Here is a 15,316-nt window from a genome sequence, read left to right as displayed (position 1 = left end):
TTAGAAATTTATAGAATTTTTTAGGGCATTTTTTAAGTTTTCTAAAAATATAATGCAGTGTAAGAATGCTAATAGACTTCCATCGGCTGTGACTGGCATTTGTTGGCTTGGGCCTCGAATTGGTCTCTTCTTCACCACTCGAGTGTATAGGAAAGTTCCGTCCCCTGGGCTCCAACTCAATTGGCACCGAAACACAACAGAAGCAATCGGCGGCAGACACAAACCTCCGATGAGGCGATATAAGTTGCGGTGTCGTCGAGGCCCTAACCGCAGTTGTGTGACCGCGTTCGGCGGGCGAGCACGGAAAATAAGACAGAGGGACAGCAGTGAGTCGGAATACCTACGAAAGCCGCTGGATTTGTGCAGTGCCTCGAATAGTTATAGTTCGTAAATTAGTCGCGACTGGTAACTGGTGACAGTGCCCCGATAGCCAGATAAGGCAAGAGTTCCGCGAAAGTGACTCCGAGGCAAAGTGAAACCATGAGGAGGTGTCGCAACACCCCGACTGCAATTGTCATTGCCCCGATCTTGATTTGTGGTGAGCTATATAGCAAAACAAAGGTGTCACTTGATAATAAGGAATCGTTTGACTAAAGTGCGTTAATCAAGATATGAGGCGTGCAATCAAGCCATATACATATGCTATGCGATTACCGGCAAAGTTTTTTTATAACTAAGTGATGCAAATATTTAAACAATTGTAGGATTGTAATGCACAGAAAAAAAATTCAATCAAATTTTTTGATTTGTTTTGAAATTTTTATTTCTTTCCTTTAGTGCAAAACAATTGGATAAACCCGTTGGTATCGAAGTCGGTTGAAGAAAAACTAAAACCTAAAACTATTCTTAACATTTTGTTTTTAAAATCTTTAAGTGGAGATAAAAATGAATAAACTAGATACAAAATAGGCAAATAAATTATTAATCTTATGTTAATAATGTTATGTTCTGGAAAACTCCCCGATTATCTTGGTTGTAAATAAATGAAATCACAGTTTGAAGTTGTTATGATTATACTTTTTAGACACTTCTGCGATAGAACTTTTAATTTATTTATAGCCACTTACGAGTCGGTCACGTGATTGATCTTCGACCTTCTACCTGCCATTCGGGTTTTCTTGATTATTCGTCAGCATTGTCCATGTTGATCATCAGAACCAGACATGACCAAGCCACATGATACCTGTCGTAAAAAAATCACCCCGAATTAAAAGGGAATTTTTTCTAAAGAAGATTGTTTAAGCAGTGCTTTTCAATTATCCTATTAAGACTAACTTTATTTAATAACGGTGAGAGCTAATTTGCGAACAATATACTAAACATGCCGCTAATAGAAATTAGTCCATTATTAACTTAAAATTGCCATAAATTAGGCAACTTGTTAATGAGAGATAATTTTGTGGCCCACAAATTGGGCGTTAATGTCGCCTTTTGTATGCAAAGTGAAAATATTACAGATCGTATTTACAACTGAGAGCTTCGCCCTTTTCTATGGGTGAAATATACAAGTTCATAGAAATTCCCCGCAAACTGAAATAAACTTTACACAGTTAATTGTTCCCCGATTAATGCTAATTGATTGAGCAATTAAGGGTGTCTCGATGTTTGAACTGGCTGAACTGATTCCCAATGACGACAGGCACTGCATTAATAGAATGTGCAAAATTAATAGGACACACACAATGCATATTTATAGCTTTCGCTGCGACCAAAAATAGGAGATAGCTTGATAAAACAGGTATCACTGATTACACACCCACTCGATGTCACGAAATGTCACCAATACTATCTTTCAATTAGCACCTTAAACAGTTCGATTAATCGTCTCTGTTGGTTTTCCTTTGAGAAACAAGTCAACAAGTAGACATATATGTAATGTCGATTCCATTTCAAATAAATCTAATACAATATACTAATTTTATAATTTTAGCTTCGTTGGTTTTGGGCCAAGATTTTGGCTATCGAGGAAGTCATGGTCCTGAGCACTGGGGCGAGGACTATGCCCGTTGCAGTGGGAAGCACCAGAGTCCCATAAACATCGACTTGGTTAATGCCGTAGAGAAGAGGTTTCCCAGTCTGGAGTTCTTTAACTTCAAAGTGGTGCCCGAGGCTTTTCAGATGTCGAACAATGGACACACGGTGCTGGTGAAGATGAGTTTCGACGAGGACAAGGTGCCAACTGTGAGGGGAGGTCCTTTGGCGGAGAAAACTCCTTTGGGCTACCAGTTCGAGCAGTTCCACTTTCACTGGGGCGAGAACGATACGATAGGCAGCGAGGATCTGATCAATAACCGTGCCTATCCCGCCGAACTGCATGTGGTACTTCGCAATCTGGAATATCCCGACTTTGCTAGCGCTCTGGATAAGGATCACGGCATCGCAGTGATGGCCTTCTTTTTTCAGGTGAGAATTTTTTCTGACTCCTGAAAACAGTCCGTTTTAATTTGGTATATGCCCAATTTTTAGGTTGGCGTCAATACAACTGGGGGCTATGAGGGCTTCACGAATTTGCTAGCCGAGATTGATCGCAAAGGCAAAACCGTCAACATGACCAACCCGCTTCCCCTGGGAGAATATATTTCGAAGCATTTGGAAAGCTACTTCAGCTACACGGGTTCTCTAACCACTCCACCTTGCAGTGAGGAGGTTACCTGGATCGATTTTACAGTCCCCATTGACATTACGGAGAAGCAGGTAAATATTTTGCTAAAATATTTTATTTAAATACAAGACAAACTAATATTTATTTGCTTATCCCCAGCTAAATGCCTTCCGCCTGCTGACCGCCAACGATGATCATCTGAAGAACAATTTCCGACCCATCCAGCCACTAAACGATCGTACCCTGTACAAGAACTATATAGAGGTGCCGTTGCACAATTTGGGATCGATTCCGTTTACTGATGCGGAAAACGCGGCTGGAAAGTGGAGGCCCCAATCGATGGCAGTCCTGCTCCCCGTTTTTGTCCTCGTGGCCCTGTTGAGGACCTCTTTTTTCAGTGGTTTTTAATTTGAGCTCTGCGGCGGGGAATCGAAGGTTAAATCGTTAAATGCCTAGCATGCGCTTAGGCGTCCAATTAAGCGCCGTAATTTACATTTTCCGTTCTTGTTCGCCCTCGCTGTTTGTTTTTCAAACACGAGTCCTGGTAATTTCCCCAGCACGGACTATCCTGCCGGCAGGACATCCATATAACTAAGGCTGGGCGGACGGCGAAATTATTAAACCCGAATGGGCGTAGCTTCGGCTGTCACGATACCCTTACTCATCAATTATGCAGCACCTCGCACTGAAATTGTCCGCCGCATCGCATCCGTCCAAAGAGGCCTGTTGTCAGTGCGGGGGAAACCGAAACCCACTTGGCAATGCACATTGTGATTTTAAATGCTTGGCACAAGCATTATTCGTGTACCTTAGATTTAAGACTTGTAAACATTTTTATGTAATTAAATGTATCTTTTAAATTATTTTTGCTTGTGTTGCTGAATAACTAACGACTTATTAAAGGGCAATTTAGCATGGGTCGGTTTATTAGTGGGTAGTAATAAAAAACTTGTTAATGTAGGTATTTATTTTGGAAATATTATTGGGGGATAATATTATTGGGTGGATTCGTGCTTTGAGCTCTAAGTTATTTTGAAAGAAAATAACTATAAAAAAAATAGGTGTAAGACCTCCCAAAGGGAAAATCTTGATAAAAAGGGCAACAAAAACATTTTTGATAAAGAGTTATATAATGGTTTTAATGTCTAAGAAAAATTCAGATTTATTGGATCCCCAAAGTCATCCCAAAAGCTGAAAATTTTAAAAGAGTTTAAAACTGAATGGCTCGCTCAATGATTTTCAGTGACATAATTAATGAAATGGAATTGTTTTAATCTGCTTGTCAGTTTTAAAAAAAATGAGAATTATTAGGTATCAGGGGAAATGGAAACGCAGTGAAAAGCAAACAAGCTGCACAATACGATTAACATGCAACAATAATGTCATTTAATGTGCCCTGTGCATTAACATTTCACTTCGATTTGTGGCTGCGACATGTGATGCAAAGATAAACAACAAAGCAATCACATTAAGTAGCTTACAGATCGGGCAGATCACTTCTTCAGCACTCGAGTGGATAGAAAATTTGCCTCTCCTGGGAACCAACTCGATTACCAGCAAAGGGACAGAAGCATTCACTGGGTGATATAAGTTGCAGTGTCGTCGAGGTCCTAACCGCAGTTCCCGGGCGAGCACGGCAAATAGGACAGTGGAACTGTAGACTATCGGAATACCTACGAAATCTGTGGTATTTGTGCCTTGCCTCAAATAGTTAACGTTCGTAAATTAGTCGCGACTGGTAACAGCGCCCCGATAGCCAAATAAGGAAAGTGTTCCGGGAAAGTGACTCCGAAGCAAAGTGAAATCATGAGGAGATGTCCCAACACCTCGGTTGCAATTGTCATTGCCCCGATCTTGATATGCGGTGAGCATATAGCAACACAAAGATGTCTTGCCTTTAGCCAAGATACGAGCCCTATATGCTATCATCTCTTGCCGGCAAAGTGGTTTTATAACGAATTGCAGCAAATATTTTAAAAACTGCCCGTAGTATGATACAAAAATACATAACGATGATGTTCTCTCCAATCACATTTTTGTCCTTTTTCCTTTATCTTATTAGGTTAGGCTTTATTTAATAACGGTGTAAACTAAATTGTTAAAAATCTAGTAAACGTGCTACTCGCTGATATAAGTTAACATAAATTAATCAACTTGTTAATGAGAAAAAATTTTAATAGATTTTTTTTGAGATCATGTGATAATGTCGTAACTGAGAACTGAGAATAGTTCCAATAAAACCCGATTGAGCAATTAAGGGTGTCTTGATGCTTGAACTGATTCGCAATGACGACAGCACCACATTAATGAAATGTGTAAAATTGGTAGGACACACATATCGCATATTTATAGCTTTCGCTATGACCAAAAATAGTAGATAGCTTGATTAAACAGATATAACTAAATAAACACCCACTCGATGTCATGAAATGTCACCAGCATTATCTTTCAATTAGCACCTTAAAGAGTTCGATTAACTGTCTCTGTTTGTTTTTCTGAAAGAAAAGGTAAAAAGCATATCAGATTTGATATCGCAAAAGATCAATACTTAATTTTGAAGTTGTTAATGAAACCCCTTTTATAAGTACCTAGTCCTAATCCTACCTAATAGAGTTTCCCCGAAATTAGAATAAAATCGAAAGTAACATACGCATTTTATAATTTTAGCTTCGGGGGTCTTGGCCCAGGATTTTGTAAACGATTATGCTAGTTGCAGCGGGAAACACCAGAGTCCCACTGCTACCGACATGATCTATGCCGTGGAAAAGGACTTTCCCAAGCTGGAGTTATTTAATTTCAACACCACGCCCAAGGCTTTGCAAATGTCGAATAATGGACACACGGTGCTGGTAAAAATGAGTTTCGACGAGGACAAAGTGCCAACTGTGAGGGGAGGTCCTTTGGCGGAGGAAGCTCCTTTGGGCTACCAGTTCGAGCAGTTCCACTTTCACTGGGGCGACAACGATACTATAGTCAGTGATGATGTGATCTATACCCAAGCTTCTCCATTCGAGCTCCATGTGGTACTTCGGAATCTAAAATATCCTGACTTTGCTAGCGCTCTAGATAAAGATCACGGCATTGCCGTTATGGCCTTCTTCTTTCAGGTGAGAGATTTTTAAAATGTTGGATCTAAAATTTCATATATGTATATATTTTGTTGAAGATTGGCTTCGTTTCAACTGGTGGTTATGAGGGCTTCACGGACTTGTTCGCCCAGATTGATCGGAAAGGCAAAACCGCGAACATGACCAACCCACTTCCTCTGGCAGAATACATTTCAAAGCATTTGGAAATTTACTTTAGCTTCAGAGATTCTTTAGCCATTCCACCTTGTGGTGAGGAGGTTACCTGGATATATTTCATATATACCATTTATATTACGGAAAAGCAGGTTAATAATTTATTATAATATTAATTTTAGTTCAATATTAATTAATTAATTAATTTTGTATCCCCTAGCTAAAGTCTTTTCGCCTGCTGACAGCAAACGATGATCATCTGAAGAAAAATTTGCACCCCAGCCAGACATTCGACGGTCGCACCTTGTACAAAAACAAAGAAGATCCGGAAGGAAAATATAGCGTACCGTTTGTTAATCGGGCAAACGCGGCTTACTTGTGGGTGCCCCATTTGCAGGGAGCCTTTCTCCCTTATTTTGTCCTCGTACCGCTGTTAAGGACCTCTTTTTTCAGTGGTTTTTAATTTGAGCTCTGCGACGAGGATTCGTGCTTTGAGCTCTAAATTATTTTGACTGAAGAGATTTTAAAAGTAAGTTACTATAAAATATTTGTGAGCTCTCCAGATGAAAAAATTTTGATAAAAAGAACAACAGAAACATTTTTGATAAAGAGTTATATTTTTAATTTTCAAGAAAAATTCAGATTTTTGGGATCCCCAAAGGAAATTGATACAGAATCTGTATGACTGGAATCAAACAGGCTTTGAAATGATTCCATTCGAATAGAATAGAGTTGAGTAAATGCTCAGCACACTATGACTAGAATGGATTGCATCTTGGTCCGTATAGAGTATGACAGAAAAGGCCTAGAGTTAAACGAGTGATAACGAAAAACAGAATGTCATATTTGAATAGGCTGAAATCATTCGAGTTATTCGAATCCATTCGATTTTCTTATATGACGTCATAAGGGCAAAATAGAAAATTAAATTTGTTTTGATATACATATATGTATGTCTATAAATAAGTATTTTTGTGATTTCTTATTTTCGAAATTACCAAGCTCCCCTTAGTTTAAACTCAAAACACATGCAAAAATCCACGAGAATTAAAAAAAATATGGAAAAACAATTAGTTTTATGAACATATCCCAGAACCAAAAAATTTGCCTCTATCGCCACAGATAAAGAAAGGAATGGTCTTCCTTGGACCGCGACTTCTTAGTATTGTCATCCTGGAGTTTGTTAGATAAATTCTTAAGAAGTTGCGGTCCAAGGAAGACCATTCCATTCTGCCTCTTCACTACACTATTTTGTACTTCTCCTCCTTGGTCCGCGAATTCTTAGGATTTGCGGTAGAAGGAAGACCATTCCTTTCTGCCTCTTCACTACACTATTTTATACTTCTCCTCCTTGGTCCGCGAATTCTTAGGATTTAAATATGAAAATGGCATGGTTGGATTCAGTGGCGAGCTAAAACTAAAGGTAGATTTGTAATTTTAAAAAAAGACAAAAAGCCAAATATTTATGTAAGTATTTCAAAACAAATTTAATTTTCCATTTTGCCCTTATGACGTCATGTAAGAACTCGAATGGATTCGAATAAATTCGTCTGAGTTGTTCGTGTACTCATTTACTCGATTCGTTTTCCATCACCATTTCTGGTTCGACTGAGTTTTACGTCAGTACACTTATTTATTCAAGCCAGTTTTCCTACACATTCCAACTCATTCAACTCATTTCGAACATTGTCAATTCGAATATGTATTTTTTGTTATTCATGCAGATGTCTAATTTATAAGGACGTGAAACTTAAGACTTAATTTGCCATCCCAAAAGCTGAAAATCATAAAAAAGTTTAGTACTGAAGGGCTCGCCTAATTATTTCCAGTGATATAATTATTAAAATGGCATTGTTTTAATCTGTTTGTCAGTTCTAACAAAATGAGAATTATTGGGTGTCAGGGGAAATCGAAACGCATTGAAAAGCAAACAAGCTGCACAATGCGATTAGCATGCAACAATAATGCCATTTAATGTGCCCCTGCAGCAAAGCAATTAGCCTGAGTATGGCACGGATCGGGCAGATCGCTTCCCTGGGCACCAACTCGATTACCAGCAAAGGGACAGAAGCATTCACTGGGTGATATAAGTTGCAGTGTCGTCGAGGTCCTAGCCGCAGTAAACTTTCGGAATACCTGCGAAATCCGCGGTGATTATTCCTTGCCTCAAATAGTTATAGTTCGTCAACTAGTCGCGACTGGTAACTGGTGACAGTGCCCCGATAGCCAGATAAGGCAAGTGTTCCGCGAAAGTGACTCCGAGGCAAAGTGAAACCATGAGGAGGTGTCGCAACACCCCGACTGCAATTGTCATTGCCCCGATTTTGATTTGTGGTGAGCTATTCGGCTTTGGCAGAAGTTAACTTCCTTTCTTGTTCCTTTATCTTATTAGGTTAAGCTTTATTTAATAACGGTGTACACGCTGATATTAATTATACGGTAATTAACTTAAATTTGGCAAAAATTAATCAACTTGTTAATGACAGATAATTTTGATCAAATTTTTGGTAGCCCAAAAGCATTTGGTAATACCGTTACATAGAACTGAAAATACTTCAAAGAAATGCACCAAACTGAAATAAGCCTAAGCGTTCTAATAATATCTAATTGAGCTATCAAAGGTGTCTTGATGTTTAAACTGGCTGAACTGATTCCCAATGACGACACTGCATTAATAAAATGTGCAAAACTAATAGATAGCTTGATTAAACAGGTATCACTGAATAAACACCCACTCGATGTCACGAAAAGTCACAAACATTATATTTCAATTAGCACCTTAAGGAGCTCGATTAACTGTCTCTGTTTGTTTTCCTGAAAGAAAAGGTACAAAATATATTAGATGTGATATTGCAAAAGATCAATAACTAATTTTAAAGTTGTTAATGAAATTCCGATCATAATCCTATTATGTTAGCATGCTTAAATATTGTATTTGATTAATATTTTATTTTTACAGAAATCTGAAATAAATCGAAAATAACATATGTATGTACTTAATTTAAAATTTTAGCTTCGGTGGTCTGGGGCCAAGATCTTTTAAACGATTATGCTAGTTGCAGCGGGAAGCACCAGAGTCCCACAAGTAGCGACTTAATCAATGCCGTGGATAAAGAATTTCCCAAGCTGGAGTTACTTAATTTCAATACCACACCTCGCACTCTTCAAGTGTCGAATAATGGACACACTGTGCTGGTGAAGATGACTTTCGATAAGGACAAAGTGCCAACTGTGAGGGGAGGTCCTTTGGCGGAGGAAGCTCCTTTGGGCTACCAGTTCGAGCAGTTCCACTTTTACTGGGGCGACAACAATACTATAGGCAGTGATGATCTGTTCTATAGCCAAGCTTCTCCATTTGAGCTCCATGTGGTACTTCGGAATCTGGAATATCGTGACTTTGCTAGCGCTTTAGACAAGGATAATGGCATTGCCGTTATGGCCTTCCTCTTTCAGGTGAGAGATTTTTAAATTGTTGGATCTAAAATTGTATATACTCGTATGTATATGTTTTTTGTAGATTGGCTCCGTTTCAGATCGGGGTTATGAGGGCTTAACGAACTTGTTCGCCCAGATTGATCGGAAAGGCAAAACCGCGAACATGACCAACCCACTTCCTCTGTCAGAATACATTTCAAACCATGAGGAAATTTACATTAGCTTCAGAGGTTCTCTAGCCATTCCACCTTGTGGTGAGGAGGTTACCTGGATATATTTCATATATAGCATTTATATTACGGAAAAGCAGGTAAATATTTTATTATATAATTAATTTAAATTCAGTATTAATTCATTTAATATTTTCTGGTCCCCCAGCTAAACTCTTTCCGCTTGCTGACAGCCAACGATGATCATCTGAAAAAAATTTTGCAACCCATTCAGACATTCAACGGTCGCACCTTGTACAAAAACACAGAAGTTTCGAAAGAAGGATATAGCGTACCGTTTGTTAATCGGGAAAACGCGGCTTACTTGTGGGTGCCCCATTTGCAGGGAGCCTTTCTCCCTACATTTGTCCTCATAACGCTGTTAAGGACCTCTTTTTTCAGTGGCTTTAATTAGAGTTCAGCGGCGAGGAAACTAGGGATAAATCGTTAAATGCCTAGCATGCGCTTAGGCGTCCAATTAAACGCTCTAATTTACATTTTCCGCTCTTGTTCGCCGTCTCTGTTTGTTTTTTTTAAACACCAGTCCTACCGGCAGGACACCCATTTAACTACGGCAACCAAACGCTGGCACGAAACCCTTACTCATCAATTATGCAGCACCTCGTACTGAGATTGTCCACCGAATCGCATTCAGTTGTGAGTGCGATGGGAACTCACTTGGCAATTTTAAATGCTTGGCATGTAGTTAATCGTGTATCTGTAATGATATGTTTTTGTCTGCAATTATATTTTGTGTGTGTTGTGGAATTACTAAGAGATTAATAAAGCATAAGTAAGTTTTTAAAAAAAAATTAATTAATGTAGATTAAACATTCTCATAAAAACCCAAAAGCTTTGACGAGTTTTAGTTTTGTTTTCATACAATAGATTATTGTAACCATTTAATTAAGTTAAAAGTTATTTCTTTAGCATTAAAAGCACTTGCCGGGTAATTGTTAAATTTATTGATTTTCCGAGTTTCTTAAATTTAGCTGGTAGCTGTTTAAATTTATAATTCATGACATTGTGTAAATGCACACAGCGATAAATAAACTTTCGCATAACTTGTGGGAAACAAGTTAAATGAAGTATACTTTTCGGCAAGCCATAGAAATATATTTCACCCTTAATGTAAGTATTTAATTCTTGGTTTTGGATATTTTTAAGATTAAATTACATAATATTTCTACAGATTTCTATACCTAAATCCCGACATTTGCAATATTGCTTGTAAATTTGATTTATTTGACGCATTATAGTAATCACATTCGGCTGGGAGTCTTGTGCCGGCTGATGACCCAACGACCCCGACTGTCAGATGAAGCCGAATGAATTATTGCAAGCATGTGCACAAATCTATCAGCAAAATATCAACTTTTGAATTCAAGTCGAAGAGTTCGTCTGGCGAAAGTCGTCGTGATTTATTGATAATTACTTGAGGCCGTAGTAAGAACTGTGGGGCCATCCTAAAACAAACTGCAATCATAAACAGGGGATGATTCTTTAGCCCAGGATGCTATAGGCAGAGGACTCTGTAGTTTGGAAAACGGATTGATCATTGTTGTTTGTCATTTGGCTCGACTCCTCGCTTAATAGCCTTGTCCTTGTGACCCCTCGAACTTTGTGTATGATCCCCTGCCTAATTATAGAATAATTTGTGGCTTTTTAATGAGCTTATCATGGTTGTTTATTAATGTGATCTGGATCTGCCTGATATACCAAGTAGACTGGAAGTCATGGCAAACTTGGAAGTAAGACTGCGGGAAATTAGAATATAAAATATCATATCATATCATATCTAGATACAAATCAAAAATAGAATATAGCCATACTATAAATAATATTTATTGCGATTGCAATCGCCGGCACGTTCTGACTTAATTGATGACACCAGCCCCGTCGTGAGATAGAAATATTATGAAACTTTTCCATTGCCGCCCCAGCTTCCCCAATATTCCTACTCTGTGCGAAACGCTCCCCTAATAGGTGATAAGGTTTATTGACAACGATCGTTACAAACTGACCTCTGATGGTGACGAACGGCGATACTGCGCCTCGGGAAACTTGGAACAAGCCCCTCCGGCCCAGTTCTATATAGATCATCATTCACTTCTAAGTATAGGTTCCAGGTCCCAGCGATCAGTCCGCCCCTTCGTGGGCAGTGTGAAATCTCAACTTGTAGTTCGCACTTGCGGCGTGTGAGTGTCCGGATCGGATGGGATCGCATCGCATCGACGTCATGTAGACGACTGATAACTTTTCTTTAGGCAATCCCCCCCTTGATGGCACATTAAGCTTCAGCTTGATGACTGTGTACCCAGATTGCGGGGCGTTGTTGCTACTTTTAGGCGTTCGGATGATCGCTGGATCTGGAGCGTTGGCTTCTGTTTATGGGCTAGCTGCCTTCCTGACGGTTGTTCAAGGTTAGCCCGAGATCTATGGGAGGAATTTTTGGGGGGCTTAAGGCGTGACTTTTGATCCAGGCGAAAACTGATTGCCCGAAGTTTGGGCATCCGCTAAAATCTGTTAGGAACGTTACCTACATAAGAAAAGCAACCAAATCATTTATATTTCTAGCCAAGACTGTAATTCTTTAAGATAAGCATCAATCAATATATAATATGGCGTAATGGTGTAATAATGATACATTATTTTAATGGAAATAGAACTGTGATCTTTAGTTCTTTATAATATTGCATTTAAAATTTCACTGGGTGATGAGTAGATCTCAAACCACAAAAATTATAATTCAATTCTAATTAGAACTAACAAATTGAATTCCTAGAATATTTTGTACTAACTGTATTCGATCTTAAAATCCATAAAGAATTGTTTTCCCATTAGTAGATTTTTTTTTATCAAGAGTTTCCCATAAGTTTAAGGAATACATTCAAGAGTCCTCGAGCAACGACCCTGACAATCAGACTCGTAACTCAATGCCGTGGCCTTGGACTTGGTCCAGATAAATGTAGAGCAGATTCTTTTTTTATTGCCAGCCTTTCGTTGTTATCAGTCAAGTGCAGCTTCCAGTTATATGAATTTATGGAGGGTAAAAGTAATGCAGCTCCAGATAAGTTGGGCTGCCGTTGTGTAGGCGTCCCAGGCTCCTGATAAGGCGTAATAAAACCGAATGTAATAGGCTCGAGTCCCCTCTTATATGGTAGTTAGAATATTTGAGCCGGGCTTCAGACGTAATATTGATAGCGATTGGGAGAGGCCGCACGGGAAGCGACGCAGGCGACTCTCGTGTTTTGAAAAATAACAAACGTACTATAAATCATTTTCGAGTACACTTGGAATAGAAGAGAGTGTACTATATGGGAATGTGATTGCGAATTCCGTTGAATTTCCGATGGTCGGCGGCCTATAAAAGTGTGAGTTCTGAGCGTCCAGCGATTCAAAAGTGATTTGCTCGTTCAAGTGCGCGGTTACTACCCAAAATATTTTCAAGTTCTTTTGTATAACTTAATATAAACTTTCTATCAAAATGAGAATCCTTGCGGAGGTAAAAAAAATCTAAACCGATAGGTCTTAAACGGTTTCTTATTGTGAATTTAATTGATAGAACCATGTCCACCTTCTGGATCCTTCGGAGCTCATGCGACCTGAGCCCACATTTGCAGACAAGAATCCCTCTAAATTCCGGGACTATAGTGTGGACACCACCGATCCGTTGAAGGAACGAGTGCGACAGACCTATCGTCAGATGCACTTGAATCAAACTGTGGACTTTGTCAAGGGTGAGTTTAAAGCTTAGTGAATAGTGTGAAAACAAATATTATCCTAAGGAAAATAATATTCCATTACGGATAGAAGAATAATATATTAGATTCGTGTAGTTCTAAAACTATTGAACTTTATTTATTTACAAAAAAATTAATAAAATAATATTGTTTTAAATTCTAAAACAATTTAAAGAAGTTTTTAAAGCTACAATTCCTGGCAGTTTTAGACCAGTTATATCGTTTGTAAACTGTTTAGAAAAATATTGAAAATTACCTAAATATAAAAAGGGGATCCTAGATGAGTTTAGACTTAATAAATATCCATTTCCGTACCAGGTCGTCGCGATCACTGGCTGAAGTTCAACACGATTAAGATGACTGTGCGCGAGGCTCTGGAGAAGCTAAACGATCTGGTGGACGAATCAGATCCTGACCTGGATCTGCCCAATATTATCCACGCCTTTCAGGCGGCCGAGCGGGCACGTGCCGAGTTTCCGGAGCACGACTGGCTGCATCTTACGGCCCTTATTCACGATCTGGGCAAGATCATGGCCTTCTACGGTGAGCCACAGTGGGCGGTGGTGGGCGACACCTTCGCCGTGGGCTGCCGTTGGGGCGACAGCATCGTTTACCGCGAGGAGAGCTTCGAGGGCAATCCCGATGGGGATAATCCCGCCTACAACACCGAGTTGGGCATCTACAAGCCCAATTGTGGAGTGGACAACCTGCTGATGTCCTGGGGTCACGACGAGTACATGTATTCTGTGCTGAAGCACAACAAAACTAAGCTGCCTCATGTGGCCTGCAACATCATTCGATTCCATTCGTTTTACCCCTGGCACAATGGCGGTGACTACAAGCACCTGGAGGCTCCCCAGGACGCGGAGACCAAGAAGTGGGTGCTGATCTTCAAGTGAGTTCATTTGTACAACTAATCCATCTGCGGTTCAATAATAATCCTTCCTTGCAGTCGCTACGATTTGTACACGAAGAGCGAGGTGGTTCCGGATATTGATGCTTTGTGGCCGTATTACCAGACCCTGATCGACAAATATCTCCCCGGAGTCTTGGAATTTTAAGAGAGAGTGCTAATCTTATAAACCTTTACTTACCAAAAATCGTTTATTTCCCAAACGATTACTTATTATTTCTTAGACAACCATATACTCGTAATGTAATACATGTAAACCCCTTATACCTATGTAAATCCCATATAAAAACAATGTACAAATATTAAAATCAATGTTTTTTATTTATTTCAACTTTTAAGGTGGTCTTTAAAAATAATAATATACATTTTACACTGCAAAAATATCTTTAAAAATATGCGCGCACAGATTAAAAAATCTGGGTTATGCATTTTGTAATATTTAAAAATACGGCTATGGTAAAAAATGACTCCCTCTTGTTTTAATACGTTACTTGTGCAAAGAAATCAACATACTTTTGGGCTGCGAACATTGTAAAACGATCTGTCAAAAGTAGACATTTTTTTGAGTATACCTTCCGCTCTTTTTTTGCTTAATGATTTTTTATCAGAAATTTGTATTTTTCCTTAAATGATAGTGCATTTTTTTTAATATACATAAGTTCCAAAATAGAAGAACATACAAAATACCCTATACTCGCAAAAAATGTGTTTAAATTGAGTCATTTAACTTGTAATATTTTTGACTTCTCTCAATGTGTTCTAGAATATAAAGGCAGATCTTCCAAAAACAATCATTAATTATCTTCCCCAATAAAAAAGGTTTGCTATCCTTTTACAAAAATTATTATGACGAATGAATATTGTATAGTGTCTTGTGTAAATTCAATGAAGCTTAAGAATATTTTAAAATTAAGCGTAGAAGTCCTTTGTATATGAATTAATTTAATAATCTTTTTAAATTATTGATAGAATCATACCTATTTATATATATTTTCTTGAGGTTTCTAGCTCCAATAGAACGCTATTAGATGCCTAGCTCGGCTTTCAAACGGTTTCGTTTAAAAGTGCATTATCAGAGCCATCTGTTTAAATGTATAAACAAAAACACAACATGCATATAGAGTAATTAATCAAGTTGACTGGGAGTGCGATTGCATAATAAATGTCTCACC

The 15,316-nt window shown here is 38.6% G+C and overlaps 4 protein-coding genes across 4 annotated transcripts; all 4 read left to right on the top strand.

The window, feature by feature from the left end:
* The first annotated feature begins 253 nt into the window (after window positions 1-253).
* On the top strand, window positions 254-3,465 carry LOC108057439 (carbonic anhydrase 1-like). Its single transcript, XM_017141698.3, has 4 exons — window positions 254-538; window positions 1,931-2,403; window positions 2,467-2,694; window positions 2,762-3,465. Exons 1-4 carry the CDS (start codon window positions 481-483, stop codon window positions 3,008-3,010), a joined length of 1,008 nt encoding a protein of 335 aa, XP_016997187.2. The 5' UTR covers window positions 254-480; the 3' UTR covers window positions 3,011-3,465.
* A 943-nt stretch (window positions 3,466-4,408) lies between these two features.
* On the top strand, window positions 4,409-7,929 carry LOC123003065 (carbonic anhydrase 1-like). The gene is made up of 5 exons (XM_044394463.1): window positions 4,409-4,466; window positions 5,270-5,709; window positions 5,769-5,996; window positions 6,065-6,192; window positions 7,833-7,929. The coding sequence occupies exons 1-5, from the start codon at window positions 4,409-4,411 to the stop codon at window positions 7,927-7,929; spliced, it is 951 nt and encodes a 316-aa protein (XP_044250398.1).
* A 107-nt stretch (window positions 7,930-8,036) lies between these two features.
* Window positions 8,037-11,690, top strand: LOC108057335 (carbonic anhydrase 1-like). The gene is made up of 5 exons (XM_044394466.1): window positions 8,037-8,178; window positions 8,858-9,297; window positions 9,362-9,589; window positions 9,658-9,819; window positions 11,475-11,690. Exons 1-5 carry the CDS (start codon window positions 8,121-8,123, stop codon window positions 11,688-11,690), a joined length of 1,104 nt encoding a protein of 367 aa, XP_044250401.1. The 5' UTR covers window positions 8,037-8,120.
* A 1,154-nt stretch (window positions 11,691-12,844) lies between these two features.
* Miox (Myo-inositol oxygenase) lies at window positions 12,845-14,452 on the top strand. The gene is made up of 4 exons (XM_017141704.3): window positions 12,845-12,993; window positions 13,054-13,228; window positions 13,550-14,126; window positions 14,184-14,452. The coding sequence occupies exons 1-4, from the start codon at window positions 12,976-12,978 to the stop codon at window positions 14,290-14,292; spliced, it is 879 nt and encodes a 292-aa protein (XP_016997193.1). The 5' UTR covers window positions 12,845-12,975; the 3' UTR covers window positions 14,293-14,452.
* The last annotated feature ends 864 nt before the right edge of the window (window positions 14,453-15,316 follow it).

This window comes from Drosophila takahashii, chromosome 3L, assembly GCF_030179915.1.
Source record: "Drosophila takahashii strain IR98-3 E-12201 chromosome 3L, DtakHiC1v2, whole genome shotgun sequence".
NCBI classification, from domain to species: domain Eukaryota; kingdom Metazoa; phylum Arthropoda; class Insecta; order Diptera; family Drosophilidae; genus Drosophila; species Drosophila takahashii.
The sequence above is the reverse complement of the archived record's forward strand: the minus strand, read 5'-3'. Positions and strand labels throughout refer to the sequence as shown.